The 27,571-nt window shown below is 43.2% G+C and overlaps 1 protein-coding gene and 1 pseudogene across 1 annotated transcript; both read left to right on the plus strand.

Moving 5' to 3' along the window:
• The first annotated feature begins 1,173 nt into the window (after positions 1-1,173).
• Positions 1,174-27,115, plus strand: Bves (blood vessel epicardial substance). Its single transcript, XM_035439097.1, has 7 exons — positions 1,174-1,399; positions 3,976-4,100; positions 6,818-7,005; positions 7,780-7,888; positions 13,620-13,787; positions 14,909-15,050; positions 26,721-27,115. Exons 1-7 carry the CDS (start codon positions 1,174-1,176, stop codon positions 26,846-26,848), a joined length of 1,086 nt encoding a protein of 361 aa, XP_035294988.1. The 3' UTR covers positions 26,849-27,115.
• LOC113834253 lies at positions 3,027-3,145 on the plus strand (annotated as a pseudogene).
• Positions 27,116-27,571: the final 456 nt, after the last annotated feature.

The following is a 27,571-nucleotide window of genomic DNA, read 5'->3' on the forward strand; positions in this document are numbered from 1 at the left end:
AGTAAACTTTGGCTCACTTCATTCATATTTATAAATTTGTTTGTCATCTTAAGATATACAGAATTTATCCACATGTACTTACTTGTCTAACAACCTATCAAGATGTCCAAACCATACCTATTATATACCACTTAAAAGCTTTACTATATTAAAAATGTCAGCTTCTTTATTTTGAAAGATGTATATATTTCTAAATTAGATTTAAAGGTATTTTGGGTCTTCATTTGACTTTAAAAATGAAATAGATTAACTCATGTCTTTGGTAAACCTACATGGTTTTTGTTAAGGAGCAAATTTATGTAATTAATAATGAAGGGTTTTTTTGTACATGTGCAACAGGTACCAAGAATAGATAATAACAGACATAATGGAGTGTTGCTTTGTGTTGTTTTATATAAATGTATGTAAAATATATATTACTTGAAATGTATTTGCTATGGTACTTAATATTAAATACCCAAAATTATATTCATGAACTATCCCACATATAAATTGTACATTTACTACTTTCTAATTTGTGAGATTCTATCATTAAGAATTATTTGAGGAATGAAAATAGAGACTTAAGTTGGAGAATAAAGGAGACTTTAAATGCTGTTTAAATTCTTTATTTGGGTGTATATGCTAGTAAAGGGTATGTATCATGTGCATATATTATGGTAGATATGTGGCAATGATTTAGCAATGGCATAAAATAGAGCCCTGTACATATTTTAACCTTTTAAGTAATAAATGTGAGGGTGTTCAGTTTATAAAAGGTTCAGAAAACCAGTTTTTTAACTGTTTTTTTTTTTCCTGTGCTTGGGTGTGAACGGTCTGCTAAACCCTATAAATGCTGTGACCCATGAATGTGGGAGTTAGCCTCTTATACTTGTGGATTCCAACTCTCTTCAAGTATGTGTGTATTCATTTCTGACACACAAGTGTGCATATGTTGGAATAGTTGTGCACTCTCTGAGACGTTTCATTTCAACGAAAAGCAAATGGGGGATCATTATGGCAGATAAAGAGGACATTCTTACTTTGTGACAGGGCTGGAGTTTGAACCTATGCACTTGATAAGACTCGGAAAACTCTCTTGACCAGCATGTAATGTAAAAGTAATTTTGGCATGATAAGATGAAGTTTCCATTTATAACTGATTGTGTATTTGTCTTTATAGGACATTTCAACATGAATTACACAGAGTTCAGCCCATTGGCAGAATCAACTGTAGTAGGTTTTACCTCTGGGTTGGGAAGCATCACACCTGTGCCTTCCAATGAGACCACTTGTGAAAACTGGAGAGAGGTTCATCATCTGGTTTTTCATGTAGCAAATGTTTGTTTAGCAGTTGGCTTGGTGATTCCAACCACTCTTCGCCTCCACATGATACTGCTTAGAGGGATGCTGTCTGTAGGTGAGACACCCTGGGCTTGATTGAATAACTTCTGTGGGGCTGGTGTTGGGTGGGTTTTGTATTGGGAGCCTAGAGTGTTATCCAGTCAGCAGGCTGTCCACCAGCTTAGAAAATGGGCCTCCTCACAGCCATTGTCTTCCTTTCTTAACTGCAAAGGCAGTGTATGCCTTTCTATACTGTGTGGGTTACTGAGTAAGCGCTGTATACCTTTCTATACTGTACAGGTTCTACATGTCAGAAAATTCATTCATGTTCAAGGATGTGGATGTTGGAGCCTGAGTGTGTGGGTTCAGTCCTAACACCACTGCTTGCTAACTGTGTAACTTGAACAAATGACTTCAATTTTCTGTCACTCCAGTTTCCCCTTGTATCAAAGAAAGATTAAAAATAAAACTACCTTGTAGGGTTACTGTGAGAATTAGGGAAATGTATGTTAGGCTAGTGCCTGGCACAGTGTTGTCGCAACCATTATGATTTGAAAAGATAATTTGCTATAGCCATTGAAGTTATATTGAGAACAAAATCAATTACCACATATATTAATTCAAGTGTAGCATTTTTATAACATGTATATAATATGAATATTTTGGGCCCTATTAACTGAGCATGCTAAGTTTATTCACATCAAAATATCAAAAGAATAGAGTTTCTATTTTATCAGGTAATTATTGACAAATTCTTTATATGATTTCTCCTCTTGATCTCCGTTTATTCAGGTGCATTTATGACACTTGCAAATATATCAGACAAAGAGTAAGAAAGGCAGTCTCTACCCCTAGACAGACAGATGGGCAGTCACAGTATGCGGTGTCCGATGAGCACTGAGGTCTATACCCAGTGCTCAGAGCAAACTTAGGTAACAGGCTCAGTGGTAATGCAAGGCAAAGTCCTGTATGATAGTACAGATAGCTTTGGGAAAATGACCAGTTTCTCTTAAGTGTGAGCATGGAGTAGCCTGGTGAAGGGCACAGAAGAGAAGAACTTTTAGCATAGCACAAAGAAGACTAGCTTTTTGTGCCTGAATATACAAAAGGTGACAAGAAGAGACAGAAAGGCTAGCTAGTGTAATGTTTACTAAGTTAGGGATTCCAGAGGCAGGTGGTCGGATGGAGGGAACCTATAATCCAAATTATAAATATAAAGACAACAGTTGTGGAGGTAAAATGTACCAGAATGCATCTTTTAGCCCAGCACTTATGAGTAGGGAAACCGAGGCCCAGGAAGTAAAGGGATGAGGGTTACACAGATGTTCCACTGTGATGAAGTCTGACATTTGCATGTCTGAATTTTAATGTGAAAAAAATAGCTTTCATGTGTCCATGAATCTATAAATCTATATTTTAGTGACCATTTTCAACTAAAACTATATTATATATGTACAGGAAGAGGCAATTTGCTGATTGGATAATCACCAATTGAAAATTCAGGTCACTAAATGTTTCAGTGGCACTCAAGAGGTAGGATTAGAAGCTCAGTGAAAACCTCAGCCACAGTGAGGACTCAAAGCTAGCCTGTGCTACACAAGACCTTGTCCCAAAATGCCAAATAAAACGTTTGAATTCAGAACTAATCACGAAAATAGAAAATAAAATGCAGTACATATTCCTTACCAAATAATGAAGTTTTAGTCTATGGCCATACTACCCTAAATGTGCCTAATCTTGTCTTATCTCAGAAGCTAAGCAGGCTTGGGCCTGGTTAGTACTTGGATGGGAGACCACTTGGGAATGCCAGGTGCTGTAGGCTTTAAAAAAATTAATGAGGTTTTAAAAAAAAATGGGGGTTGGGAATAGGGTCTTGCTCTTTAGACCAGGCTGGACTCAAGCTAACACAAAGATCCACCTGCCTCTGCCTCCCAAAGGCTGGGATTAAAGGTGTGTGCCACTGCAGCCTGGAGAGGAGTTTCAGACTTCATAACATTGACAATGCATGCTGGTGTTTCTAATTAAAAGGCTTGCAAGTTTGCAGAGAGCTTCTAGAAAGCATTTCTTCAGTGTTATCTGAAGCTGTGGCATCTGTTCCCTCTAAGTGAACAGTCAAAATGGAGAATTCTTTCCTAAGATAGGCCGCCTTTGTTACCAAAAATTGTACCCTCAAATGGTGTGGCAGAGCATGCCTGGAATACCAGTGTATAGAGGACTGAGGGAGAGAGATGTAGAGTTAAGGATAGTCTGGTCTACAAAGGGAGACACTGTCTCAAAAAAAAAAAAAATTAAATCCTAGGGCTAGGGATGTCCTCAGTTGATAGAATACGGCCTGCAGTTTCCACACTCAAGGTGAGATCATGCAGAATGAAATACATTGAAACAGCAATGAGAACCAAAGGGGCGTTTGGTGTGTGTGTGTGTGTGTGTGTGTGTGTGTGTGTGTGTGTGTGTGTGTGTGTGTATGTGTGTGTGTGTGGGGGGGAGGTTTTATCTGGTGTGGGATATCTTTTTTAAATAATAAACTAGAATAAAATGTGGTATTCAGCTTAAGTATTTCTAAATGTGTTTGGTTCTAGACAGAGGATTCTGTTAAAGCTGTTTGCTGACTCTGTTCTAAGTGTCTAACATGCTACTTCTGTTACTCAACAGGATGTACCCTTTATGTAGTCTGGGCCACTCTCTACCGATGTGCCTTGGATATAATGATCTGGAACTCTGTATTCTTGGGTATCAATATCTTGCATCTTTCATATCTTTTGTACAAGAAAAGACCGGTAATTATTAAATTTCTTAATAAGAAAGTGACTTTAAATATGAAAGCTTTTTAAAAGAATTTCATTCAGACTTGCAAGTGAGCAGCTGACAGCCTTAGTCCCTCTCACATATTCTGAATATTGAACTTTCTGTGTAAATGCTTAAGAGAAAAGCATTGAGAATCTGTGAAATTTGTTTAACAAATGAATTTTTCAAACTTTGACTTGCTAGAGCACGAACACATGACTAATACTGTCTTTTTTTAGGCATATTATGTGATTATTTCCTGGTCTGCTGATACTCAGTTATCACTTGGGAATATCTTTGGTTAATTATAAAATTACTGATAAGCAACTTCCATTTCATCCTAATGGTTTGCAGATAGTCCATTCTATTTTCTTAGTATAATGGCTGTTAATCTTTCTTGAGTCAAAAATATTCATGTAAAGAAATCAGCACTTTTGGGGGATATTAACCAGAATATCCAAACTTACTTTCTTATTTTCAACTCTTGATTCTCTTACTATTTCTTCTTAGTAATACCAAAACCAAAATTAGAGCAAGCCTGAGTGCTGTGGTGCATGCCTGTGATCCCAGCACTTATGGGGCAGGTGGGGTGACAGTTCAAGGCCAGCCTGGTCTACATAGTGAGTTTGAAGTCAGCTTGGAGTTGTGAATGAGGTCCCTTAAAAAAAAAGACAGAAGAAAACAAAACAACAATAGCCAACCCCACCAACAAAACCTAACCTCCGAGAACATAAACAAACAATGTAAAAAGTATCTGGGTTCATAGAAATCACTCCACACATGGTCACTGGCTGTCATAAGTACAAACACTCAGTCACCCAAGGCTCTAATGCTCACCTTAGCTCTGGATTTAATGTAGAAACCTATTAGGAAATCAGATATTTCACACAGAAATACAGATGATACACACTGTGGGCACTATGCTACTCTGTAACCTCCTCACACACAGCCACTCAGTTTGGGCTGCCTGTCTGTATTGGTCATTTTTTTTTCTGGGTTAGGCTATGTGATGAATGAGACCTCAGTGATGCAGAACAACAGGGGCCTTTCTTTCTGCCCACCTTACCTGTTGACGGACATCACTGATTCTTTCTTACGTTTTGGGGTCTCTGTTAAAGCAGCAGGTTCTCTTTAGATTGTGCATTCTCATGGCAGAGGGGACCATACAGAAGTTAGAAAACATCCATCTGCTCAAGGGGCAGGAAGGTGGTGAGGTAGTTAAGAGCACGGCTGCAGAGGACTTGGGGTTAGTTCCTAGCACCTATGTGGTGGTTGTCTCAGGCTCCAATTCCAGAGAACCTAGTGCCCTCTTCTTGTCTCCATGGGCACTGATTGCGCTTGCTGCTGACCAAATATCCATACACATAATTTTGAAAGCAAACAAACACATAATCATTTCTTAAAACACATCTGTGTCACTTCTGCTCATTATTTCATTGGCCAAGTCTGCTAATGTTGGAGTTAGGGCAGAGTTAGGAATACAACAGTTGCAAGCAACAGTACAGCGAAGCACACTCACCGTTGTAGCCCTGTGCACACTGAAGATGCTCATAGAAACTTATGACAAACAGATGCTTCTGAAGAAGATAATTCAGACAAACTCATAAAGAATCTGGGTCTTGAGCTGAGATGTAAAGGAAATCCAGGGCTTGGATGTGTGTTACTAGATTGCAAGAGGTCCTATGTTCATCACTGTGCCACAGTGGATACCATGTGGGCTGCAAGTGGGATAGATTTGTGAGGAAATGCTGAATGCTCACTACTAGAGCTGTGGAGTAGAGAAGGTGGAAACTCTAATGATGAGGATGACAGTTCTTAAATAGCATAACCTTTTCTGAAAACCCAAATTCAAAGTCTGTGAGTTACCCATGTGATTGAAGCACCAGAAGGAATGCCCGGCATCTAGGCTTCTGTTAGTTCTGTTATTTTTTTTTAATCTATCACTTAAATAAATAAAGCCAACTCTTCATCAAAACGAGCCAGGAACAGACTAGAGTGACATTAGGTAGAAGCAGCTTTTGTGCTCTGGATCTGCAGCTCTTGTCGTGTGTCACCTGAGCTTTCACTGGGACAGAGTTCATTCACAGTGCAGTACAATTTTCCATGCACCCAATTATTGTGGCTTGCAGACACTGCATGCCCTGGCCCTCAGAGACTCTTGACAAGGAGTGATTAAGACAGTCAGCTGTCAGTAGCCAGCCTTTTTCATCAGGGGGAATTCAGTGCTGCAAGGCTGGGATGAGGCCACCACACCAGAGATCTCTATGTTCTCTTTTCCTCTGCTTGCAAATATGTAAATGCAAGGCAGTGATTGCAGTGAGTGGTGGCTTTCCTGCCTTGATGCGTTAAATAATTACATGGAGATAAAATGCTTAATGCATTATTTTGTAAATTTGTTTTTCCTTTAATTCTTACTTTCTCATTATCATAATTAGAAGTTAAGGTAACTTCTTCTTTTGAAGCAAACATTGTGTTATGTCCTGCTGTGAAGATGAGGAAGGTTGCTTCATGATCAGTAGCAAGGTGTGATCCATTAGAGTCGCCTCCCTTCCCCAATAGAGTATAGAATACACTACTACTAACTCTCTAAAACCCCACTGAGCATGTACAGCAAGTCACTGGTGTGTATCATAGATTTGTTTATTCTTGAATCCTGCCTTTGGGAGTCTATGTTTGGGAACTGCAGGATCTTGGCATCGCTGTCTTTCAGGTCAAAATTGAAAAGGAGCTGGGTGGTGTCTACCACCGATTGTTTGAACCACTCTGTGTCCCTCCCGATTTGTTTAGAAGGTTAACTGGACAGTTTTGTATGATCCAGACCTTGAAAAAGGGTCAAATTTATGCCACAGAGGATAAAACCTCGGTTGATGATCGTCTTAGTATTCTCCTCAAGGGGAGGTAAGTGTTACGTGGAAATAGCAATCACTGGGTTGCCTTCCATCTTTTATAGACTCTGGGAAGGAATACATACAAGGAAATGTTGTCAGCTAATGGAGGGAGCAATGACTGTGTTAGGTCATTTTGCAACTGATGTTTGGGGTGCTGTGGAGTAGTGTGCCTAAGCTAGGTAGACACCATGGTCCTGAATTATATGGATACCAAAATTTTCAACAGTGAATATTTTTTAGCCATGTTTACTTTTTGCTTGAAGTTAATGAATCAAAATTGAAATGGGTTTAAATTAAATTCAAGAAGCTTATGCATGTGGCAAAGATGATTTGTTTGTTTTTTTTAATATCACAATACATATGGATGATCTGAGGGGAGAGTCATCATTGTTGCATGGGTCTAGTTATTACTGTGTTCATTTGGTGGTAGTTTTAGATGGCTAACTGGATCTGTGGATATGTGTTACTGTGCCTGCCTTGAGACATAGTTATTAACAGCATCCTCTTTCCCCTCAGAAGTCTGTAATGTACAAATTACATATTCACTCCAACTGTAAGAGTGACAATAATGGTAACCTTGGTCTACATTAATGATGCTTCTTTTTTCTTATGTCATTTAAAAAATATATTTTGCTTCTGAGAGTGTTTTAGCTGTGTTGTCCATTACTTGTAGAATCTTTAAAACTAGTGCAAATACATCACTATCATGTTTTGGTGATAAAAAGAATTATTTTGTTTTTGGGAGACGCTGTATGCTTGTTAACATGTTGACTTCTGTTACCAGAATGAAGGTCTCCTACCGAGGACATTTTCTGCATAACATTTACCCCTGTGCCTTTGTAGATTCTCCAGAATTCAGATCAACCCAGATGCACAAGGGGGAAAAATTCCAGGTATGATTTGGCTTTGAAGAAGTTTAAAAGTATTTTGTATCTATCTCATCCAAATCAAATGAAATGGGAAAGTAACTGTGATTTCTTTTTAAAAAGGAGAGAGCCACATGGGTATACATAGTATAATTAGATAAAACAAAACAACAACATACCCTACCTTGCAACAGTGTTTGTATGTGCCCACCTGGAGGTGGAGCCTAGAAAGCTATCCTCTAATCTAGCTGTGGTGCTACACTGTTATTTCTGAGGTGTGAGATTGCTTGCTTGCTGTTTCATTTTTCAAAAATTTGGGGTCATTTAAATTTTGTAATATTTCCATTAAAAAACGTATTGTTTGGGGATTTGGGTAAAAGCATGGGCAATTCTTTGAGAGGACTTGGGTTCATTTCTAGCACCCACATGACAGCTCACAGTCATCAGTGACTCCAGTTTCTCAGGACCATGATGCCCCTTTCTGGCATTCACACAAATTTGCATAAAGTAACAATAAATGCAATCTTTTTTAAAAAATCAATTTTATTATGAGAAAAATTATATCACTTGTAGGTAATTCATGTCCCTAAACACATCACTGATTATCTTATTAGGGAAAACAGAAAGCTAGCTTTACTCCAGAGACCTAATTTAAAAAAAAATCTCTAATCACGTCATTCTTTTGTAGGTAGTGACCATGTTTGAAAGCAAAGAGGAAATTCCTCGTGGTATCAGCAGTTCAAATGCTGCATGTTCGGTTTTATTATTTTTATTTTTTATAAATTTCTCTGTTGTGTTGCTGCTGGTTGTGATAGTTTCTAAGTCCCCAGGCCTCCTGTTCTGTTTGCTGTTCTTAGGAATGTGGCCAAGAGCCCAAGTCTCTGGGTGAATAGCAGCAAGGAGATAGTCTGGGCACAGGGCTGCTTTGATACAGCGTGCATTTAGTGGGAAACGGAACTGAAGAGAATATCATCACAGAAGAAAGAGGGCCTGCTGTGTGCCTTGCTGAGGAACCTTACAGGTTCAGTTTGGGATGCCCTTCAACTTGAGGTGCCCTAGGCTGGAGATAAGGGAAAGTGCAGTTTAGTTTATTTCATTGGTGTTTCAGCCCTGTCTTGCTATCACTCGCTTGCATAAAAGGCCTAGGTAGTTGAGGAATTTGTTAAACTTGGCATGTTTGATAGAAGTACTAGTTTAAGCTCACTGGCTATGGGGGTTTCAGTGAGAATGGCCCCCATAGGAGCATATGTTTGAATGCTTGGTCCCCAGTTAGTGGAACTGTTTGGGAAGGATTAGGAGATGTGGCCTTGTTTGAGGAGATGTATCACTAGGAGTGGGCTTTGACGTCTCAAAAGTCCAGGCCAGGCCCAGCTGCCCCCATTCTCTCTCCCAGCTGCTTGTGAATCAGGGTGTAAAGCACTCAAATACTGCCCCAGTGCCATGTCTGTCTGCTTCCTGCCATGACGATGATGGACTGAGCCTCTGGAACTGTAAGCAAGCCCCAATGAAATGCTTTCCAGTGTAAGAGTTCCCTTTGGCATGGCAATGGAACACTGAGTAAGACCCGATGATGCGGTTCTGTTCCTGTGCCGCCATGTTTGGCATATAGAAAGAGAAAGCTGGCGCTGTGTCCAACTGCTCTGTCTCCTTGGTACTGGGTGGGGGTTGTCTGTGTTCCAGGATGTCTGCTTCTATTTAAGCAATGAGTTTACCACCACCACCACCACCACCACCCATGAGCAGAACAGCGTCACTTCTTTTTCCTGTGACTTCCATACAATTGTTTCTTCCACCTCTATCTGTTATACTCTTTCCTCAGTGTGGTAGCAGGTGGCTTTATGTAATAACTTAGTCTCTTATTATCCTGAAGAGAGCACTGAGTTTGGGGTGGAAATAAACCTTTGTTCTAGAAGCAAATAATCCCCGAGGAACAAGGTATACAAACACCTACATCTTCTCCACTGGACTCCAAGTTACATTTCTAATTAAGCTAACAAAAAAGTCACTGCCACTAACAACAGTTTTCCTTCTTCTTGGTGACCGGGCTTTAGTAGTTGAGAATTGTTCTTAACTAATGTGAAGATTCCAAGAACATGATGGAGACTGCAGTACCATAGCTGGATGAGAGATGGATTTATCCTTGATCATTGGAGCCAGCTTTCTTTGGCATAGGGTGTGGTATTTTTTTGAGTTTGGGGTATTTTGTGATTGCCAGTGGGCAGAAAGTACACTGCCATCAAGGCTGTGCCTATCACAGAGCCAGCTTCACCAGAATAAACCCCGGGGAAATTGTGCTTTGACTGTTCACAGAACATTTCTGTAGGCAGATACTCAAGAGTGAAAAGTAGTTCTTTATGTGTGTTCTTGTAGCTGCACACCAGCATGTGTGCATATGGCCTCTCTCAGAAGCACATTCCCACCCTTCCCTAGGGGGCATTCTGTTAAGGACTTATGTCCTTTTGATTACTCTGTTTGAGACAGGGACTTGTGTATCTCAGACTGGCCTTGAACTCTCTGTGTAGCCAAGAATCTCCATGGATTTAGAATCTTCCTGCCTCTGCCTCTTGGGTTTTGGGATTATGTAGTGCTGGATATGAAGCCCAGGGTTTCTTGCATGTTAGACAAGGTTTCCACCACTGGGCTTCACCCTCAACCCTTTATTTATTCTTCGTTTTTTTTTTTTTTTTTTTTTTTTTTTTTGATGCAGGCTCTTATTATGTAGCCCAAGCTGGCCTTGAGCTCACTGTGTAGTCCAGGTTGGCCTCAAACCATTTATAGTCCTCTTGCCTCATTGTCCCAAGTACTGGTATTCTAGGCAGGTACCACCACTCTAGGCTGTTACTTCTTTAAATTAATTCTATGGTCAGGGTGCTGATGAACTGTATCATAGGGGAAACGAGACAAGCACTGTAAGGCAGCACAGATGGTTATTTGGTAAATACTGTAGTAATTCTAATGCTACAGGCAGACTGGCAATGCCGAAATGGGCCCTGAAGCTCACTGTCCTTAGTTCCTGCTGTTGTGGGACTTGCAGATCAGGCTATCACTTACAGCTGTTGACACGATCTTCAGTACCATTATCACAAAGCAGGAGTAGTACTTTGTTTTGGGGTTTCTTTTTATTGAGTGAACATTTCTGATAAACATTTTTCTTTTGATTCCATCTCAGGCTGCTGCTCTCCCATGGTCAGTCACATGCCCTGGTGCTGTAAAACCTGAAAGTCAGTTTGAGGGAGAGGTCTTAGAAATCATGTCCATGCCCTTGTAAGATAAATGACCATTACATTTTCACTGGTATTTAAAGGAAACAGCACCTTCGGGCTGGAGAGATGGCACTGAGGATAAAATCCCTGACTACTCTTCCAGAGAACCTCAGTTCAGTTCCTAGTACCTACATGGCAGCTCAAGGCGGTCTGGAACTCAAGTTCCAGAGATGTGATGCCCTCTTCTGGCTTCCATGGCAGCAGGCACACTGGTGCACAGACACACATACAGGCAAAACAGCCATATTCTTAAAACAAGGATCTTGTCTTTTGAAAAAAACTTGATATTAATTTAATTTATTATGTGTCTGTGTGTGGTATATGTGTGCAGGTGTGCATGCCTGTGTGTCTGTGTGTGGGATGTGTGTGCAGGTGTGCATGCCTGTGTGTCTGTGTGTGGGATATGTGTGCAGGTGTGCATGCCTGTGTGTCTGTGTGTGGGATATGTGTGCAGGTGTGCATCTCTGTGTGTATGCACAGAGGCTCCATTGTGTTCTTCCCTGTCATTCTGCCTTGTTCCTGTAGGACAGGGTCTCACACTTAACCTGGAGCTAGGCTGGTGGCCCACAAGCCCAGAGATCCTCCTGTTTATGCCCTCGATAGTGTTAGGGTTACCAGCATCTGGGGCCACACCCAGATTTTTATGTGGGCATTGGGATTTGAACTCTGTTTTTAGCGTACACAGCAAGCATTCCTACCACTGAGCTGCTCCTCACCTCCCCCATCTGCCTATATTAGCATCTTATTGTGGTGCTCAGCCTGGCACTCACTGTGTAGCCCAGGCTGGCTCCAAACTTAGTGTCCTGCTTTAGCTTCTTGAGTGCTAGGATTCCAGAGGGTACCATGCCTAGCAGAGGGGCATCAAATGCCACAGAACTGAAGTCACAGATGTGGGTCATGGGAACTGAACTCAGGTGCTTTTGAAGAGCAACAGGCTTTCTTAACCACTAAGACATCTTTATACCCTGCATCTTGTCTTCCTTATTGACATTGTAACATCAGTGCTTTGGATGGTATTTGGCAGGAAGTGCCTTTGTCATAGAGAACATTGATGAAGAGTATCTCTTAGGGTTTTGTGTAGACTCAGAAGCTGCATTTCTTAAATCCAGCTTGGTTTTTATGAAGCCTCTTCTGATGTAATAAATTCAAACATTATTTCTCTGGGAACATTGGCCTACTTTTGGAAATAGCTAATTACTCTGATTTTCCAAAGCTCCAGCTTCAGCCTGTTGGTGTAAGGGTCCCAGGAAGCTGGGGCTTTTTGTTTTTGTTTTTGTTTTTGTTTTTCCTCTTGGTAGACCTAAATCCTCCTTTGACATCTGGAAAGAAAGCTTGTTTGGAAATATTTGTTCTGGGGTCCAGATAAGACTTCATGTCAATTTAATTAGCTTTCACCAATCTCCAGATTGGGCAAGCACTGGTCTAATGCTGAGGATGTAAAATAGACTTTTCTGTCCACAGTGTCTGCCTGTGTCAGCTCTGTTATATCAGTGTGGGCAGACCAGCACTCTGTGATGAAGCTAGACATTCAGCCCTGAAGACACATGGTCCCTACCATCAGTGTGCTCAGGAGTCCACACATACATGTCAGCTAAGAAGTTTGGTCTTTAGGATATGAGTGTCATCGTGAGGGAAAAGATAGCATACAAGCGAGTGTTGAAGAGAGTTCGCATGCTTCTAGATCCTGGGCCCTGAAAGCATGAAGAAGGGGGTTGGAGAATTGCTTGAGTTCTCCAGTGCTGTGTCAGTGGCTACCCCTGTGCTTCCATGTTGCACAGCTTACATAGGAGGGTATAGTTTCTCAGTTCTATCCTAGATTGAGGACCTAGCTCAGTAGACTACCTTGGAGCTAGCCTTGGAACCTGTGGCAGAAGGTCACTCACCAGCTGTTCTTATCAGTAGCTTATCTGAGCCTTTGAGTCTTTCTCACATTTATTAATGAGTCATCTGGGTAGAAAGTTTTCCTAGACGACTTGCTTTACAAGTCTAACCTCCATTGCTGGTGGTGTGGCTCAATGTAAGCAGCGCAGCGAGCTCAGTGATAGAACATGCATGGGTTCAAGTCCCAGAGCCAGACACACACGCATGCACACACTCTCTTTCTGTATCCTTAGTGCATTTGCATGAAAGCCTATCTTTAAACTTCATTGTAAACAGCAGCAGGTAAAGAAATATTTTACCATAAATAATATATCCCATTGGAACCTCCATAGCAGTATTGACAGGGTGGCCATTCTTTTGTCCAAAGCAATAAAACTCAGAGAAGTTGCCTGGATTTAGTCTACAGACTATATGTCTTTAAGTATAATTCTATATAATATATTAGGTTATAATTAATTTGTGTGTCTTAAAACATAATTCTATATAGTATGTTATGTTATAATTAATTTAATAAATATATCTATGATAGTGCCAATTAATGTTCTGTCAATTTAATAAACTCCTAATTCGAGTGTGCAGATGGACTTTTTGCTAGTTCTTTGTTTCCTCAACAGGTCACCATTGTTGCAGATGACAACTGCAGGTTTTTGTGTTGGTCAAGAGAAAGATTGACTTACTTTCTGGAGTCAGAGCCTTTTCTCTATGAAATTTTTAGGTATCTTATAGGGAAAGACATAACGAATAAGCTCTACTCACTGAATGATCCTACCTTAAACGATAAAGTAAGTGCTTTTCCGATCCTTTTGCTTAAATAAATATGTATGTTTCCCTGCATTTTCATCAAGTGTTCATAAGTTTCACAGGGGATATTTGTGATGGAGGGATTTTTTAGCAAGTTCTTTCTTTAAGGCAAGGAAGTACTTTGCAATTACTACCATTGCCATAGCTTGGCCTAACTATTAAGGACCACATTTATGGGATGGAGTGCTGACCTCCCCAGAACTCTTCCAAGTGTCTAAGGAGGAAGGGAGGGGAGTGGGTGTGAAGAGCCCATGGAAAGGCAGAACTGCAAGAAGTAAGACTCACAGTTGACATTTAGCTTTGGGGTCCCCTCCATGTCCCAGGAATCCAGAGAACACAGGTGATGGCCTTTCAGGGCTTCCAGCAGCTTAGTTTTCTGCATTTGTTTAGAAGGAAATTAAACCAATTACAGATGAGAACTTTTAAAACATTCTTCCTTTGACATGTATACTGTGTATGGTTACTGTTAGGTTACTGTAGTGAGATAGTCACCCCCACCTCCCACCCCCTGCCCACTCCCCACCCCCCCACCCTGTACTGGTAGTGCTGACCAGCCTGTTTGGGCGTGGTCACAGGTTCAGATGTGACCAGTTAAAAGGATTGAATTGGGGCTGGGAAGGCCCTTTCTTCTGGTCTCAGAGAGCATCCCAGTGGCAGGGTCTGCATCCTTGGAGTGACAGTCTGGGACAGTGACTTGTTTCCTGTGTAAGTCATTTTCTCCAAATAAACTCCACTTCATCTTACTGGCCAAGCATCCAAATTTTCACACCAAATAGGTTACCTTGTCCAGGAGTTTCTCACCATAAGGTAGGACTGGGGCCATCACTCAGCAGAAAAATGCTTGCCTGTTACACGAGGCCTTGGATTTGATCCCTCACACGACAAAAGAGAAAGAAAAACTTGTGTTTGCTATTTCAGTTTACTGAGTAGATTATTCAGATTTATAAGTTTTGGAATGAGGTATTTAAAGTGACAGCCAATAATAATTACAACAGACATTTATAGAGCACTAACTTATATCAAGGGAAAGTTCCTGCCCCTTATAGGGAAAGCATGAGTCAACCTCTGTAACCCTCAGGCATCTGGTAACTTTACTTTGTAGAAAGTTAAGAAGTTGGAGCCACAGATGAGCCTGTGCACACAGATTTCCATGCTAGAGATGAGGAACAGCATCGCTAGCTCCAGTGACGGCGAGGACGGCCTCCACCACTTTCTGCGGAGCTCACCCAGCACGTCTTCTCTCCGTGAGTCCCCGCAACACTGACTCCACTGCTCTGATAGCTGTCACCAGAACAGCCACGTGGACATTGAGATCAGATAAATTACTTGCAAGTAACTACGTGGTAGCCTTGAGGAGCTGCTGCCCCTGTGTTTGACACAGTCCAAAGTTCAGCTTTAGAGCTCTTGTTTCTGCTTCTGAAACTGTTCACTTCTTTTGCCATTTGTTCAGCTTATATTCTGGCTCATTGACACCATGTGCAAGGGTCCATGTGGTTGGTTAGCCACTTGGCATTGTGGTTCTCATGGTTTTAGCTCTAATGAAAGACAGTCATATCGAGTTTGTGAGTTTATAAGCAGCTGGCTGCTGGCTGTTCAGCCCAGTGTGCACCCAGTGAGCAGGCACCATTTTCAAACAGGCTCAGTTTTGAACTGATTTCTTGTGCTTTTTTATTGGTTTATCTGAGCCAGCCAGAGCAGTTACTATGACAACCAATGGGCATGTGCGTGTGTGTGCCCAGTCTCTTAGTTTATGGACTCCCTGCTCCTTTTCTGGTAAACTTTTTTACTTATAGAATACTGATTTCTTTTTCACATTTTTTTTTGAGACAGGTTCTCAGGTATCTAGGCTGGCCTTGAACCTCTTCCTGCTGCCTCTGCCTCCCATAGCTCCCCAGTTCTGGGGCTATAGATGAATGCCACCCTACCTGGTTCTATGCAGTGCTAAGGATAAACTTGGGGCTTTGTGGATGTCAGGCAGACCCAGTACCAAGTACTTCCTAACCCTAGGACATTGATTTTTAAATATTCTTGGGGCTCACTTGGAATCAGGTGATAGCTCCTGATGGCGCAGTGCATCTTGGGAGTTCACATTTGAACACATTGCCAGGTGATGCCTGTGTGGTTATCCTGTCAGACAGTTTGATAGAGAAGCTGTAGAACTTCCTTTGTTCTGGGATTCTATTATTCATGTCATGTGGGGGTGGTTGCAGTGGTCTTGTAGATTATGTCTAATAGTGCCTTGGACTTTGGAGTTGGCTTGGAGCATTGTGAGACTTTATTTCTAAAGACCTTGGCCAGGATGCTGTGTAAGTCTGCAAGCCTTATACAGCTGATGTGCAGTTAGGCAGACATGCAGTTCACAAACAGGTGAGGAGGAACTTTAAGTGAGCTTTCAAGGAAATTGAAATTGTGCTCTATTTTTATACCTGTCATAAGGCAAGATTCTCTAACCACAGACTCCGTGTCCTGCTTAAAACTGTCACTTAGAAGCAGGCATTGAGATAGTCTGAGAAAAGTTCAGTTCAGTTATTCAGTAGCTCATAATCCAGTTAACTCTTGAGTCTCCTATTGCTTCGTTGGCCATGTTTCAAGTTTCTATGTGTAACTGTGAGATGGAAGAGAGGGCTCAAGCTAGCCAAAGTGTGTAATGATACTGTCCCATCTCGGTGACCTGACTGCTTTTTATTGCCTGGTCAGCATTGCTTCGTCGTAAGGGACGCTTGCCATCCTGTCTTCTGAGCAGCTCCCTACAGTAACATCCAAGGTGCTCAATCGTTCCCTTGTCTTTCACACAGATTGATTATCTCTGGCAGCTCTGTCACTAGTAAGTGTGGCCAAGCATAGACACTGTCATGGCAACGAGAGAGCCTGTTATATTTTTCTGAAAGTTGCAGAATTTTGTTTTAACTTAATTGGATTAAGTAATAGTTGCTTGGTTTCTCTGTTTTTCATACCATGAGTTAAGTTAGATGATATCATCAGTTGGGGCTCAAGTTTGAATGAGTTTGTTAGTTTAAACCATTTTTTCTGAAAGGGAATTAATATTTATGATGGTATAAAGACATTCTAAAATAAGAGATTTCTTACTGAGAAGAAGCCTTTGCCTTGTGTCAGGGTGGTGCCACAGGCAATGTCACCCATGGGTGAGTTGTGCAGATATGCTTGGCTCACATTAGTTAGTATTCTAGTCTGCAGAGACTAGCCACAGGCCTGTCATAACAGGCTGCTCTTAGATAGCTTATGAATTTATTACCTGGAAAGATACAAAAGCCAGCGTAGCATTATTAGTTTCAAGGCTGGCTTCATGAAATAATCTGTTCAACTCAATTTGTATCCATGCTCACTAAGAACAAGAGCAGATTTATAAACAGGGGCTTTGTGAATCACAGACAAATAGCAGATGTGACCAGACAGAGGGACCTGGAGGAAGAGCTGGTTGGCAGTTCTCAGTCACTCGATGAGTGTAGAGGAGCAGTGTGTCCCGCGCAATCGTCTCGCCAGCAAGAACCACACAGGACATTCGGATCCTTCTGCAGTAAAGCTTTAATGCATCTTGAGAGGAGAGCATAAGCTTACCAGAGCGGAGACCCCGAGCCAAGAATCCCGTCCCCTAATAAAGGCTGGCAGCCGCCGCCTGGGACGTGTCACCCTATGATTGGCTGCAGCTCATCAGGCCATGACGCCACAGAATAGGCAGAGATCAAGGAATGGAAAATTACCCAGCGCCTGCGCAATAATCTTGTTTACATTCAGTGCCTGCAGGCGCCATCATTGTAATGGAGAATGCAGGGACGGCTCCCTACAGCAGTGCCCCATTTTGTAGACAGGAGGTGCAGCTGGGGAGGGTAAGTCACCTGGCCATGGTCTTGTGTTGCTTCTGGCCCCACAGTCACCTGATTAGCCTGAGCATAAACTTTCATGGGGGCATCTACCTGCTGCCTTGGCTGACATATTATGACCATTTTTTTTTTAAATCACCGCTGTCTAATCCTCACAGTACTCTTTGAAAAAGTGTTCATTGTCACTTTAGGATGGAGACACATGATATTTACCTCTTCTGTTTGAGTCTCAGCCCTCGAGGACTGTGGTGTGGCCTCATAGCCCCTGTCCTCAGTCCAGTGGTTGGTTACTGTCACCACACAGTAGCTTCTCAACTTGTAGGATGACAATAGTAGGATTTCACACAGCTAGACACATTTAATCTTTTTAATGAAAGCATTTAAAGGAGTGATGGAGAGATGTTTCAGCTGGTGAAGTGCCCACTGTGCAGGCATGAGGACCTGAGTGTGGGCCTAAACACCCACAGAAAAAAACCTGCATTGGCAACATGCATCAGTAACCCTGGAGAGGAGATATTATGATAAAAAGTTGATCTCATCCAGCTTTATTTTAGCTCTTCTCCCAAATAACAGTTGTTCAGAGTGCTCAATAATGTACTTTTACTACTGGTTTATTCATTTAAACCATCTTCTGATCTAATTTGGCTCACAGCTAACTCTCCTTCCTCTTTCTGCTCAGCTTGGTGATGTCACTAGTTTTTATTGTTTGATGTTCATCTTTGAAACATCAAGTGATACATTCAAACTTCCTTCTCTTACATGTACAAATGTAACATGCAGACCTTAGCATTCCTACCTTTTGTGGTTTCAATATGAAATGTCTCCCAGAGGTTCAGGTGATTGAACACATGGTCCCCAGAGAGTGCTCAGGTGTGGAAGGTCTCAGAGCCTGTAAGAGCTGGACCTCACTGGAGGAGGTGTGTCACTGGAGGTAGGCCTTGAGACCTTCACTGGAGGTAGGCCTTGAGTCTCTAGTTCAGTCTCATCTTCTGTCTTCTCTCTGCTTCTTGACTTAGAACGAAATGTGACCAGCAGCCTTATGCTCCTGCCACTGTGCCATCTGCACCATAGTGGACTGTGCCCCTTCTTAACCAGGAGCCAAAGTAAGGCCTTCTCTCCTTCCTTTGCTTTTGTGGTGTATTTTTGCTAGGACAACAAGAAAGTACCTGACACAGCAACCCTTCCTAGTCCCTCCTTTCAAACTGTCATGGTTCTCATTTTTTTCTGAAACTCTCGTGGTTGTTGTACTTCTCTTTGGTAACTGTATGTATCCTGCTTTGGAACATTGACACCATGGCTGATGCAGAACAGGGTAGTAGATTCTTCCTGCATGTATTATTTTGGAGTGTGGGTCATGGTTGTTAAAAGATGCTGTTCCTAATATTAACTACAAATGTATTGTTTTCCTTTTGTACATAACATAAAAGCTATCCCATGAGCTTTAAGACATCTGGATGGTGTGGAGGTATTTGGGGGTTGTTTGTTTTTTTTGAGATAGGGTCTCACATAGCCCACCCGGGCCTCAAACCGTTCATGTTGATGAAGTTGACTTCTTGATCTCCCACCTCCACCTCTCAAATGCTGACTTTATAGGTATGCGTTATCTAAGATTTATTTTTGATTGACATGTAACACAATGGCTAACAGCTTTCCCCATAAGTCAGCAGTTCTCAATCCTCGTGACCACATGGGTCACGACCCATTTGGGGTTGCATATCAGATATCCTGCACTTCAGATATTTACATTGCAATTCATTACAGTAGCAAAATTACAGTTATGAATTAGCAATGCTAGTTATAAGGTTGGGGGTCAGCACAGGAGGAACTGTATTAAAGGGTCACAGCATCAGGAAGGTGGAGAACACTGCCTTAAGTATTTACCTCGTGTTTGTGTTAAGAACTTAAGCACCCTCTCTTCTGGCTACTTTGAAGTATGCAGTACCCAGTAATTGTAGTTACTCTTCTGTGCAGGCACATCTGAACCCCATTCCTCCTGCCTCTCGGCACCTGCCATGCTCCAGCTCACATGGCGTGGAACAAGAGAGGCTCACATCTCTGCCCTCTGGGCCAGTTAGAGACAATACTGAAAAGCAGGGATTTCTTCAGTGCGGCCACATTGGGAAGAGGAGTGAAGTGGGGCCATTGACAGGAGGTTTAGGTTTAAAGAGAGGGCAAGAAGCATGCATAGCTACCAGCCTAGGTCAGAGTGTGGGATAATCATCATTGTTGTCTTCACTCTAGTTTCCCCTGCAGGATGTTCTGACAAATGGTCAAATGTGTGTGTGAAGTCTCTTTTCTGTAGATAGCAGGGCCACAGCCTTTTCCTTTTCCAGCACGCCATCTCTAGAAAAAGTCCAATTTCTCAGTGTCCAATGTCTCCATGGTCTATGGGCCAAAAGGAAGGGCGCAATGTCACTTGAGAACCACTCCCTCCAGCCTGATGGTGACAGGAGGAAATGTACATAAGTCTCCAGTGTTCCCCGGCTTCTCCATCATCTGTTGCTTCTGTGGAAACGGCTTGTGCTTCTCTCAGCCTCTAGATGGGAGCCATCCAAACGTGGCAGTTCTGCACCTTTTATCTTGACCTTTTTCTCAGAGACCTTGTCACAGAGCCTTCCTCCAGCCTCCTCTAGGACAGGCTGTGCTCAGAGCTGTGACAGGGCTGTCATCCTGGAGTCTGCCTTCTCTGTCCTCCCAGGTTGGTCTCTCATCTCCTCAGCTTCCTCCTAGTAGGCAGAAAGGGGCTGTGGGGTTCCTGATGCTCACCTAGGGGCCATGTGGCTAAGGATCTGATCACCCATCTGGCTGGTCAGGCAATATCCTGAGAAGGACGCTGTGGGCCACAGAAAGTTTTCCTGAGAGCCATGAGCCTGTACTGTCCTCGCTACTACCCCCTAGTCTTGGCTTTATTTTCCTGGTGTTAGTATTGAATCATTTTAGGGAAAATTGGGTGTAAAGGCCACAACTACATTTCAGTATTATTGTTCAGAAAGCTTCAATTCAAACTCACCTTCCTCAATCACAAGAAATTGTGTGGGGCTGAGGATATACCTCAGTGGTAGAGAACTTGTCTAACACCAGACCCAGGGTTTGATCCCCAACCAAAAGAGGCAGGGAGGAAAGGAAGGGGACAGAAAAGGCAGGGGAAACTGAGGGAGGACAAAGGGATGCAGTGTTTATCAATAATAGGGCAGGAAATGGATGATAATTCTTACAAAAATCCTTTAATTCCTTCCTCATCACTATTCATCCAAAATTGTATAATTTACTTAAAGTCTTAAGCCTTCTAAAGTTTTTTAATTACTTTACTTGCTAAAGTAGTTAGCCAGATGGTTAAACATAATAACTTTGAAAAGAAGGAGGAAAAACGTCGTGAGAAGGGGAAGGAAAACACCCAAGAGCATCATCAGACAGATGACAAAAGTGTCATGACTTAAAAAACCTCTTTCTCAAGCCAAGAGGAGTCACCAGAAAAACTTCCTTTTGCAGAGCATCATTTCCTTGCAGTTTAAACTTAAGGCTGCCTCCTCAAGCCAAGCAGCAGGATGACCTTCACTCTCGATCTAAAAACAGCTAATCATCTGTTTACCCTCCTCCTAGGGAAGGCCCTTAGGCCCTGGTGTAATTATAAGCTCACAGAAATAGAAATGAGCTTAATAGGCAGGGAGTTCTGACAAATGGAATTTCCCTGGCTGACTTTCCCCTCCACTGTGCATCAGTTTTCACTGCCACATCTGATCCCTCTGGTCCATACACTAAAAGCCCCTGTGGCTCTAACCCAGGACTTTAGGAAGACAGAGAGGGGTCTGTGAAGGGCCCAGCCTATCTCCACAGCCAGTGTCTATTTGTGGAGCAGGCAAGGACATATAGGGACCTACTGGGACCTCATGGTGTGCTCTGATCTGTTGGCAGGCAGGAGTCACAGACTCAACAGCTCTACCAAGATGTTGCTGTCACTCTGATGTCTGGCACACGTGGAGGTGCCCACTGTTGGATTCAGGGTGTGACTGAGTCTGTCTTCCATATTTGCTGTAGTGCACTGAGAGTACAACCCAGTGTGTCATTCTCTTCTGTCACCAGGCATCTGTGAACCTGGAGTCCAGCTCAGAAGAAAGGGCTCCTCCAGCCGTACCTTCTCACGAATGGGGTATTTATGGGAAAGGGTGTGGAATTCTGTTTGACAGAGGTCTTTTGCTGCTGGGTGTAATATGAAGGTAACTTCTCATGTGACTGACAGTTTTATGCCCTGTCTGGGATGCAGTTCTGTTGGAGACTATTCATTTCATATACTCTTTATAAGAAACTGCTGACTAGTAGCCATAGCATAGCAAATTAGAAGGTAATTTTAACTAATAGTAAAAATAATAATTATAATGATTTCTTCCTGGGCATAATACATAATTAAGCTATCTGTCTCCCAACTATGAATGCAGTTTAATAAGAAAAATGCAAGAATCTGTTTTCTAGAAAATTAATGGAAGAATTATTTGCCCTCTTCTGATTTGGAACAGAAAAGCATCATAAAGATGGCCTGAACCTCGGAGTCACGCCCTTGAAGGCTAGGGAACTGGAAAAGGCACTTGAATGAGGAGAAGCCCCACTTTCCCCTCAGCTTCTCCTGCTTTCACGTGCATATGAGGCAGGCGGGACTTGTGGGCAGATGTCTGCCAGTGCATAGACTTCATGTGATGCTGGGCAAGCTGGTAGGAGAATATGACAGAGTAATTCATAGCTGTGTGATCATGTCTTCCCTAGCCTGGAGGTTCCCAGGGGGTTTGAGAGTCCATCTAGGGATCAGGGCCTATCCTTACTCTTCAAAGCCAGCTTCCTTGCAAGTGTTGACAGGGGTAGATTCTTACGCCTGGCCAGATGACCCTGTCAGATTGCTGACTGTGACATCTACTTTGAGCCTCAGTGGCATGGGAAGCCTGGGCTAACTGAGATGGTTGTCCAGACTGGGCACTCTGTGGCTTTGATTCCTAGCCAAGAGTCAGGCAGCCAAGAGGCACTGGGCAGTTGTTGGCAGCAGTAATTGGCTCATTCCTTCCCTGTGCTTGTCTACCCTGGAGGAGACATAGATAGGGAGGTGGCATTGCTGGAGGGCTGAGCCACAGCAGCTCCCAAACTCAGCCACAGAACTTGAGGACAAATAAGTCCGTATCACAGTGAACGAACACACACTGAACCCCGCCAGGCTGTCAGGGTATCTGGTTTGTCCTCCTAGGATGTCTGTCCAAAGGTTCCTTCCTGGGTGAGGAATGGAGTCCTCTGCTGCCTCTCCTGGCTTTCTTAGGTTGTGTTCACTTGTCTGAGGGAAAGGTAGAAACACCAGTGTGCTGGTGTTGCATAGCCCCGAAGGGTGGTTTGAGTTCCCAAGTAGCAGCTAAGTCAGATTCTCCGTGTGTTTATGGTGGTTGATCCCATCCTCTTCGTGTAGTTCAGGCTGACCTTGCACTCACTGCCATCCTCTGCCTCAGCCTCCCAGGTGCTGCAATTTCAGGCATGCATCACCATGCCCCAGCCCAGCATCACCATGCCCAGCCCAGCACCCAAACCCTTCCAGGCTGTTGTTCTTGCTGAGAGGATAGGAAAGCTTTAACAGTTGATGGTTCTAAGCAGACAGTTCTTGGCCATGTGCTGAGTAGTGTTGTATTAGTCTTCCAGCAGCCCTGAGAGTGAGGCCTAAGCATCCAGATGTGAGGGTGAGGCCTGAACACCCAGCAGTGAGGGTAAGGCTTAAGCACCCATCCGCAAAGGTACAGCCTGTTCCCTGCCATCGATACAAAACAGACCACATATGTAGTGGTCAAGACCAGATACTTAAGAAATGTTTTTAGAGTTGAAATCCATGGGTGCTGAGGAATGCTGGAGTCCCTGTGCCCTAGTGAGATTTCACCAGCATCAGACTTACTTATTTCTGGGAAGGTTGTTGTACCTACCCCAGTCCCAGGGCTGGGCTTGATTGGGATTTAGTGTGGTGACCGTGTTTCCCACAGCTTCTGTGGAGTGCTTCACAGAGGGAATCACCATACATTTAAATGTGAGGGGCCCATCCTGATTCTGCGGTAGGCCAACGGGGATAGGAGGTGGTGGGTACAGCTCTCAGCGATGCTTGGTTTCCAGTAAGGGAGGGGCTCACATCACCCCATAGCGTGATGCAGAACTGAGATGAGGACTGCATAAGGAATTAGGGAGGAGTACACTTGTGAAGTTTCAAGATGGGACAGACAGCTGGGATGCCGACTTAACAAATCAAAGCAGACCTGGCTGCCAGGTTCTCCCAGCATCCCTCAGTCCCTACCCGCCACAGGGTATGACTGGCATACCCCTCCCCCTCCCCTGAACTCTCCAGCCCAGGGCTGGGCTGTCCTTCCCCAACTGCCCTTCTCTATATAATCCAGACATTTTGGCTACCCAGCCCGTTTGGACCTTTGGCCTCCTGGCTGCTGCACCTTCTCCCTCCCCTCTCTCCACATGGCCATGGAGTTCCGTCTGGCCATGTCCACTCTGGTCTGTCCCAGATGTCCCTGTCCCTGACTCTGACACTGTTCTCACACAAATCTATAATAAACTTTCTCCTCCACCAACCTAGGAGTAGTCATATCCTTTACTTTCCTTCTTATTTCTTTTTCTTTTTTTCATTGAATGCTAAGGAATTCTACAAAGAATGGGTAGAAGTTTGCCCCAGGGGAGGGTGCAGTGGTGGGGCAGGAATGGACATTCCAGATAGAGAGGCGGGGCAAAGGCTAGGCTGGACTTGGAAAGCAGTGAGTTCCTAGGAGCTCAGCCTCCTTTGGACCCACTGGAGAGCCCTGTGTGTGTTGCCCTAAGGTTGTAGATGCCCACTCCTCATCCTTTTAATGCTACACAGTAAGTATTGCAACTGTTTTTTCCAGGAAGATACCATGGGGACAGAATAAAACTCTTTCTCTGAAGAGCTGAAAGTTCTTGAAAGGTTTTCCATGACCATTTCCAGTTATATTCGAACATTGGAAGTTACTATTGTTTTCTCTCTGAAAAGATAGCAGATCTGGTTGACTCATCCATTTGGGCTCTAAGGTAGAACCAAGTCTCATAGACCAGAGACTGTCATCCCTGGTTTGATAAATGGCCTTGAAAACTACAGACCAAGTAGTCCTGCTTCTATCAAAACGAACTGGGTGTGTTTGTTATGTGTTTAGACAGCCACGACTGAATGTTGTGCGATATTGATCGGGTGTAATGCTCTTAGGCATGCTGTCCTCCGGGTTTTATGAGATTATGAATTCTCAGACTGAGTTAATATTTTATGAGATTCAATCATAACTAGAAGCTATGATGGAAGCCATGGCAAAGACTTTGCTATACTCAAGGCAGTTGGTATTCAGAAACACAAACTGCTGTTTGAAAACATACCCCATTTCTGATGAGGCAGTGATAAGTTTTGATAATTTTGTTGTTGTTGTTTTCTTTTAGACCACTGGCCTCCAAAGACTATATTGATTAGTGTTCTCACAAACATTAACAAGGTGATCATTCTGTTTGCTATACTAATCTAAGAACTTAGAAATCACAGAAGCCTCCTAAGAACTGGCCCAGTAAGCATGGTCCTTACTAGTCTGGTGTCACAGTGAAGGAACCAGGCACAAAGAAGTGAAGGGCCCTACCTAGTCACACAGTCTGTGGGCAGCTTGGTGGGAATTCAGACCCTGGAAGTGCTTCCTCAGCTGGTCTGCTATTGGCCACCATATGTGCAGCCTCTGTGGTTTACAAAGCTGTATGTTGTGGCTGAGTGCAGAACACCTTACTTTGTTCTTCCTGGAGAAGCCTGAGACATGCCTGCCATCCTCCTTGATAGCTACAGTTGTCCCCAGTGCTGTTTCTGACTCTTGTCAGCAAGTGTCAGTGTGGCCAGTCTGCTTCACATCTAAGATCTATCTGTGCACCTTTGTTGTCACCAAGTATTTGAAGAGTTAAGTGTTATCCTTTGTTCTTCCCCAACACAGTTCAGCAGTAGCTGACTGGATGCCACCAGTCCTGTGGCTAGGCACAAAGGGATACACAGGAGCACGGTAGGGCAAGGCAGGTGGAGACTCATTTATATATAGGATGGATCTTGCCAGGGAAGGTGGTGATGGGAAGAGGGACTTCTGGCTGATGTTATGTGAACAGATGATCACACATCTTAAGTCTACTTTATAAAAACTTACTTTAGGGCCCGCAAGATGTCGCAGCAGATCAAAGGCACTTTCTCCAATAACCTGAGTTCAATCCCTGCTACTCATGGGAGGGTCCTAGGAGAGAGTACAAGCTCTTGAAGGTTGTCCTCTGACTTCCATTCATGCCACGCACAAATGCACACACACACACACACACACACTACATACAATTAAAATTTTGGTTTGTTTGTCATTGGTATGCTGTCAGGCATGAATTCATTATAGGGAGAATGTACCATGAGTCTTGGGTAAATGAGTGAGTGAATGAATTGTCTCTTGGGTTGACTAGCATCTGTAAAGACCTGTGGATGTAAATGAGTGAGTGAATAAATTGTCTTTTGGGTTGACTAGCATCTGTAAAGACCTGTGGATGCCCCTTTCCCAACCCCAGGTTGTGTTTCATCCACCTGACACCTTCCTCTTCTATGCCCATGCTTCCTCTCTCACTTCCTTCCTGGAAGTAGCTTAACTTGTGGTGGCAGGAAAAGTACTTTTAGGTTAAAGTCTGTAGTTTGGAAGCAGAACTTGTTTGTAAGGAAATATGAGTTAAAACAGCTTTCCAAGGCCAGTATTAATTAGTCACATGGAGGATACTAACATGGAATATGTATTCAGACACAGACCTTGGAGCAGCGCCCTGGTAATTCTGCACGTTCATGAGGCTCGTACTCCCCAAGCACATGGAGCAGGATCTGGTCCTTAGCCTGAGAGTCTCACTCTTGACTTAGTTGCTCAGTGAACCACTTGATTACGACATGCAAGGGTGCTGCATTTCCTCAACGGGCTAAGAACGAACCCTGAATCCCCACGTGGATTGATCTCCCAGGTGCTGGGCATCATGTGCATTCAACAGTTTGCCCTTTGTGCTTCTTTACAGCTGTGGCCTCCCCGCAGCAGCGAGCCTCTGCCAAGATGAAGCCAATAGAGGAAGGGGTGGAAGACGACGACGAGGTTTTTGTACAAGGGTCTGCTGATACACTTAAAGTCCACCAGCTGCATCGATGAGCATTTATGTGACCAAGATGGAAGCTGTCCTGATGAGAAGTACCACACTGGGCCGTGACTTTTAGGTGGTTGCTTCAGTCCTGTCAGACGGGAAGTGAGGGAGGGCCACAGCCGGAAGGTGTGTGCTGCCTGTCCTGTCAGCTCCTTAAGTTAGCGAACACTCTGACTTAGCCTTGCTCTATTTTCTCAGTAGATATATTAATATTATTTTAATTAATCTTAGAGCTATCAACACAAATGCCTTTTCACTTTTCTAAGTGTGCCTCTTTGTCTCACAAGTATTTTTTTTCTCTGTCTTGGTAATTTTGAAAAGCTGCTCTTTTGATCATTTAACAATGTAAGTAAAAACTGAGGGTGGTATCACATTAAAAATTTTACCTTTTGTTCAGTTGATTTTTTTTTTATGACAAATTTTAGAGAAAGTGTGATTTGTCTGGTTCTTTTTCCTGTCCTGAGACCACAAGTGCCCCCTGCCCCACTAGGTCATTGTCCTTGTTTGGGTTTGCAGATGGTTGGTAGTGACTACCCTCATCTAAGTGTCCTTGGATGACCCTTATCCCTGCCTGCCATTATCAGTGACACTGAAACCTGGACCTGCAGTAAGAGTGCGTGTAAGCATTTCTGAGCTCAATGCCAACTTGCAGCTAAACTCAACTTTCAGCCTTGTCATTTGGAGCCATCTTGGCCACATACTCAGATGTGGGAAGGGCCTCATGTTGGAGG

This window comes from Cricetulus griseus, chromosome 2 (genome assembly GCF_003668045.3).
Source record: "Cricetulus griseus strain 17A/GY chromosome 2, alternate assembly CriGri-PICRH-1.0, whole genome shotgun sequence".
Taxonomy (NCBI): Eukaryota; Metazoa; Chordata; class Mammalia; order Rodentia; family Cricetidae; genus Cricetulus; species Cricetulus griseus.

Bases quoted from the DNA above. Each gene is read 5' to 3' on its own strand.
- Bves (XM_035439097.1), top strand. From the start codon at position 1,174: ATGAATTACACAGAGTTCAGCCCATTGGCAGAATCAACTGTAGTAGGT. The intron at 4,101-6,817 runs GTAATTATTAAA...GCTGTCTTTCAG, and splicing joins TTTTGTACAAGAAAAGACCG to GTCAAAATTGAAAAGGAGCT. The intron at 13,788-14,908 runs GTAAGTGCTTTT...TTTACTTTGTAG, and splicing joins ATCCTACCTTAAACGATAAA to AAAGTTAAGAAGTTGGAGCC.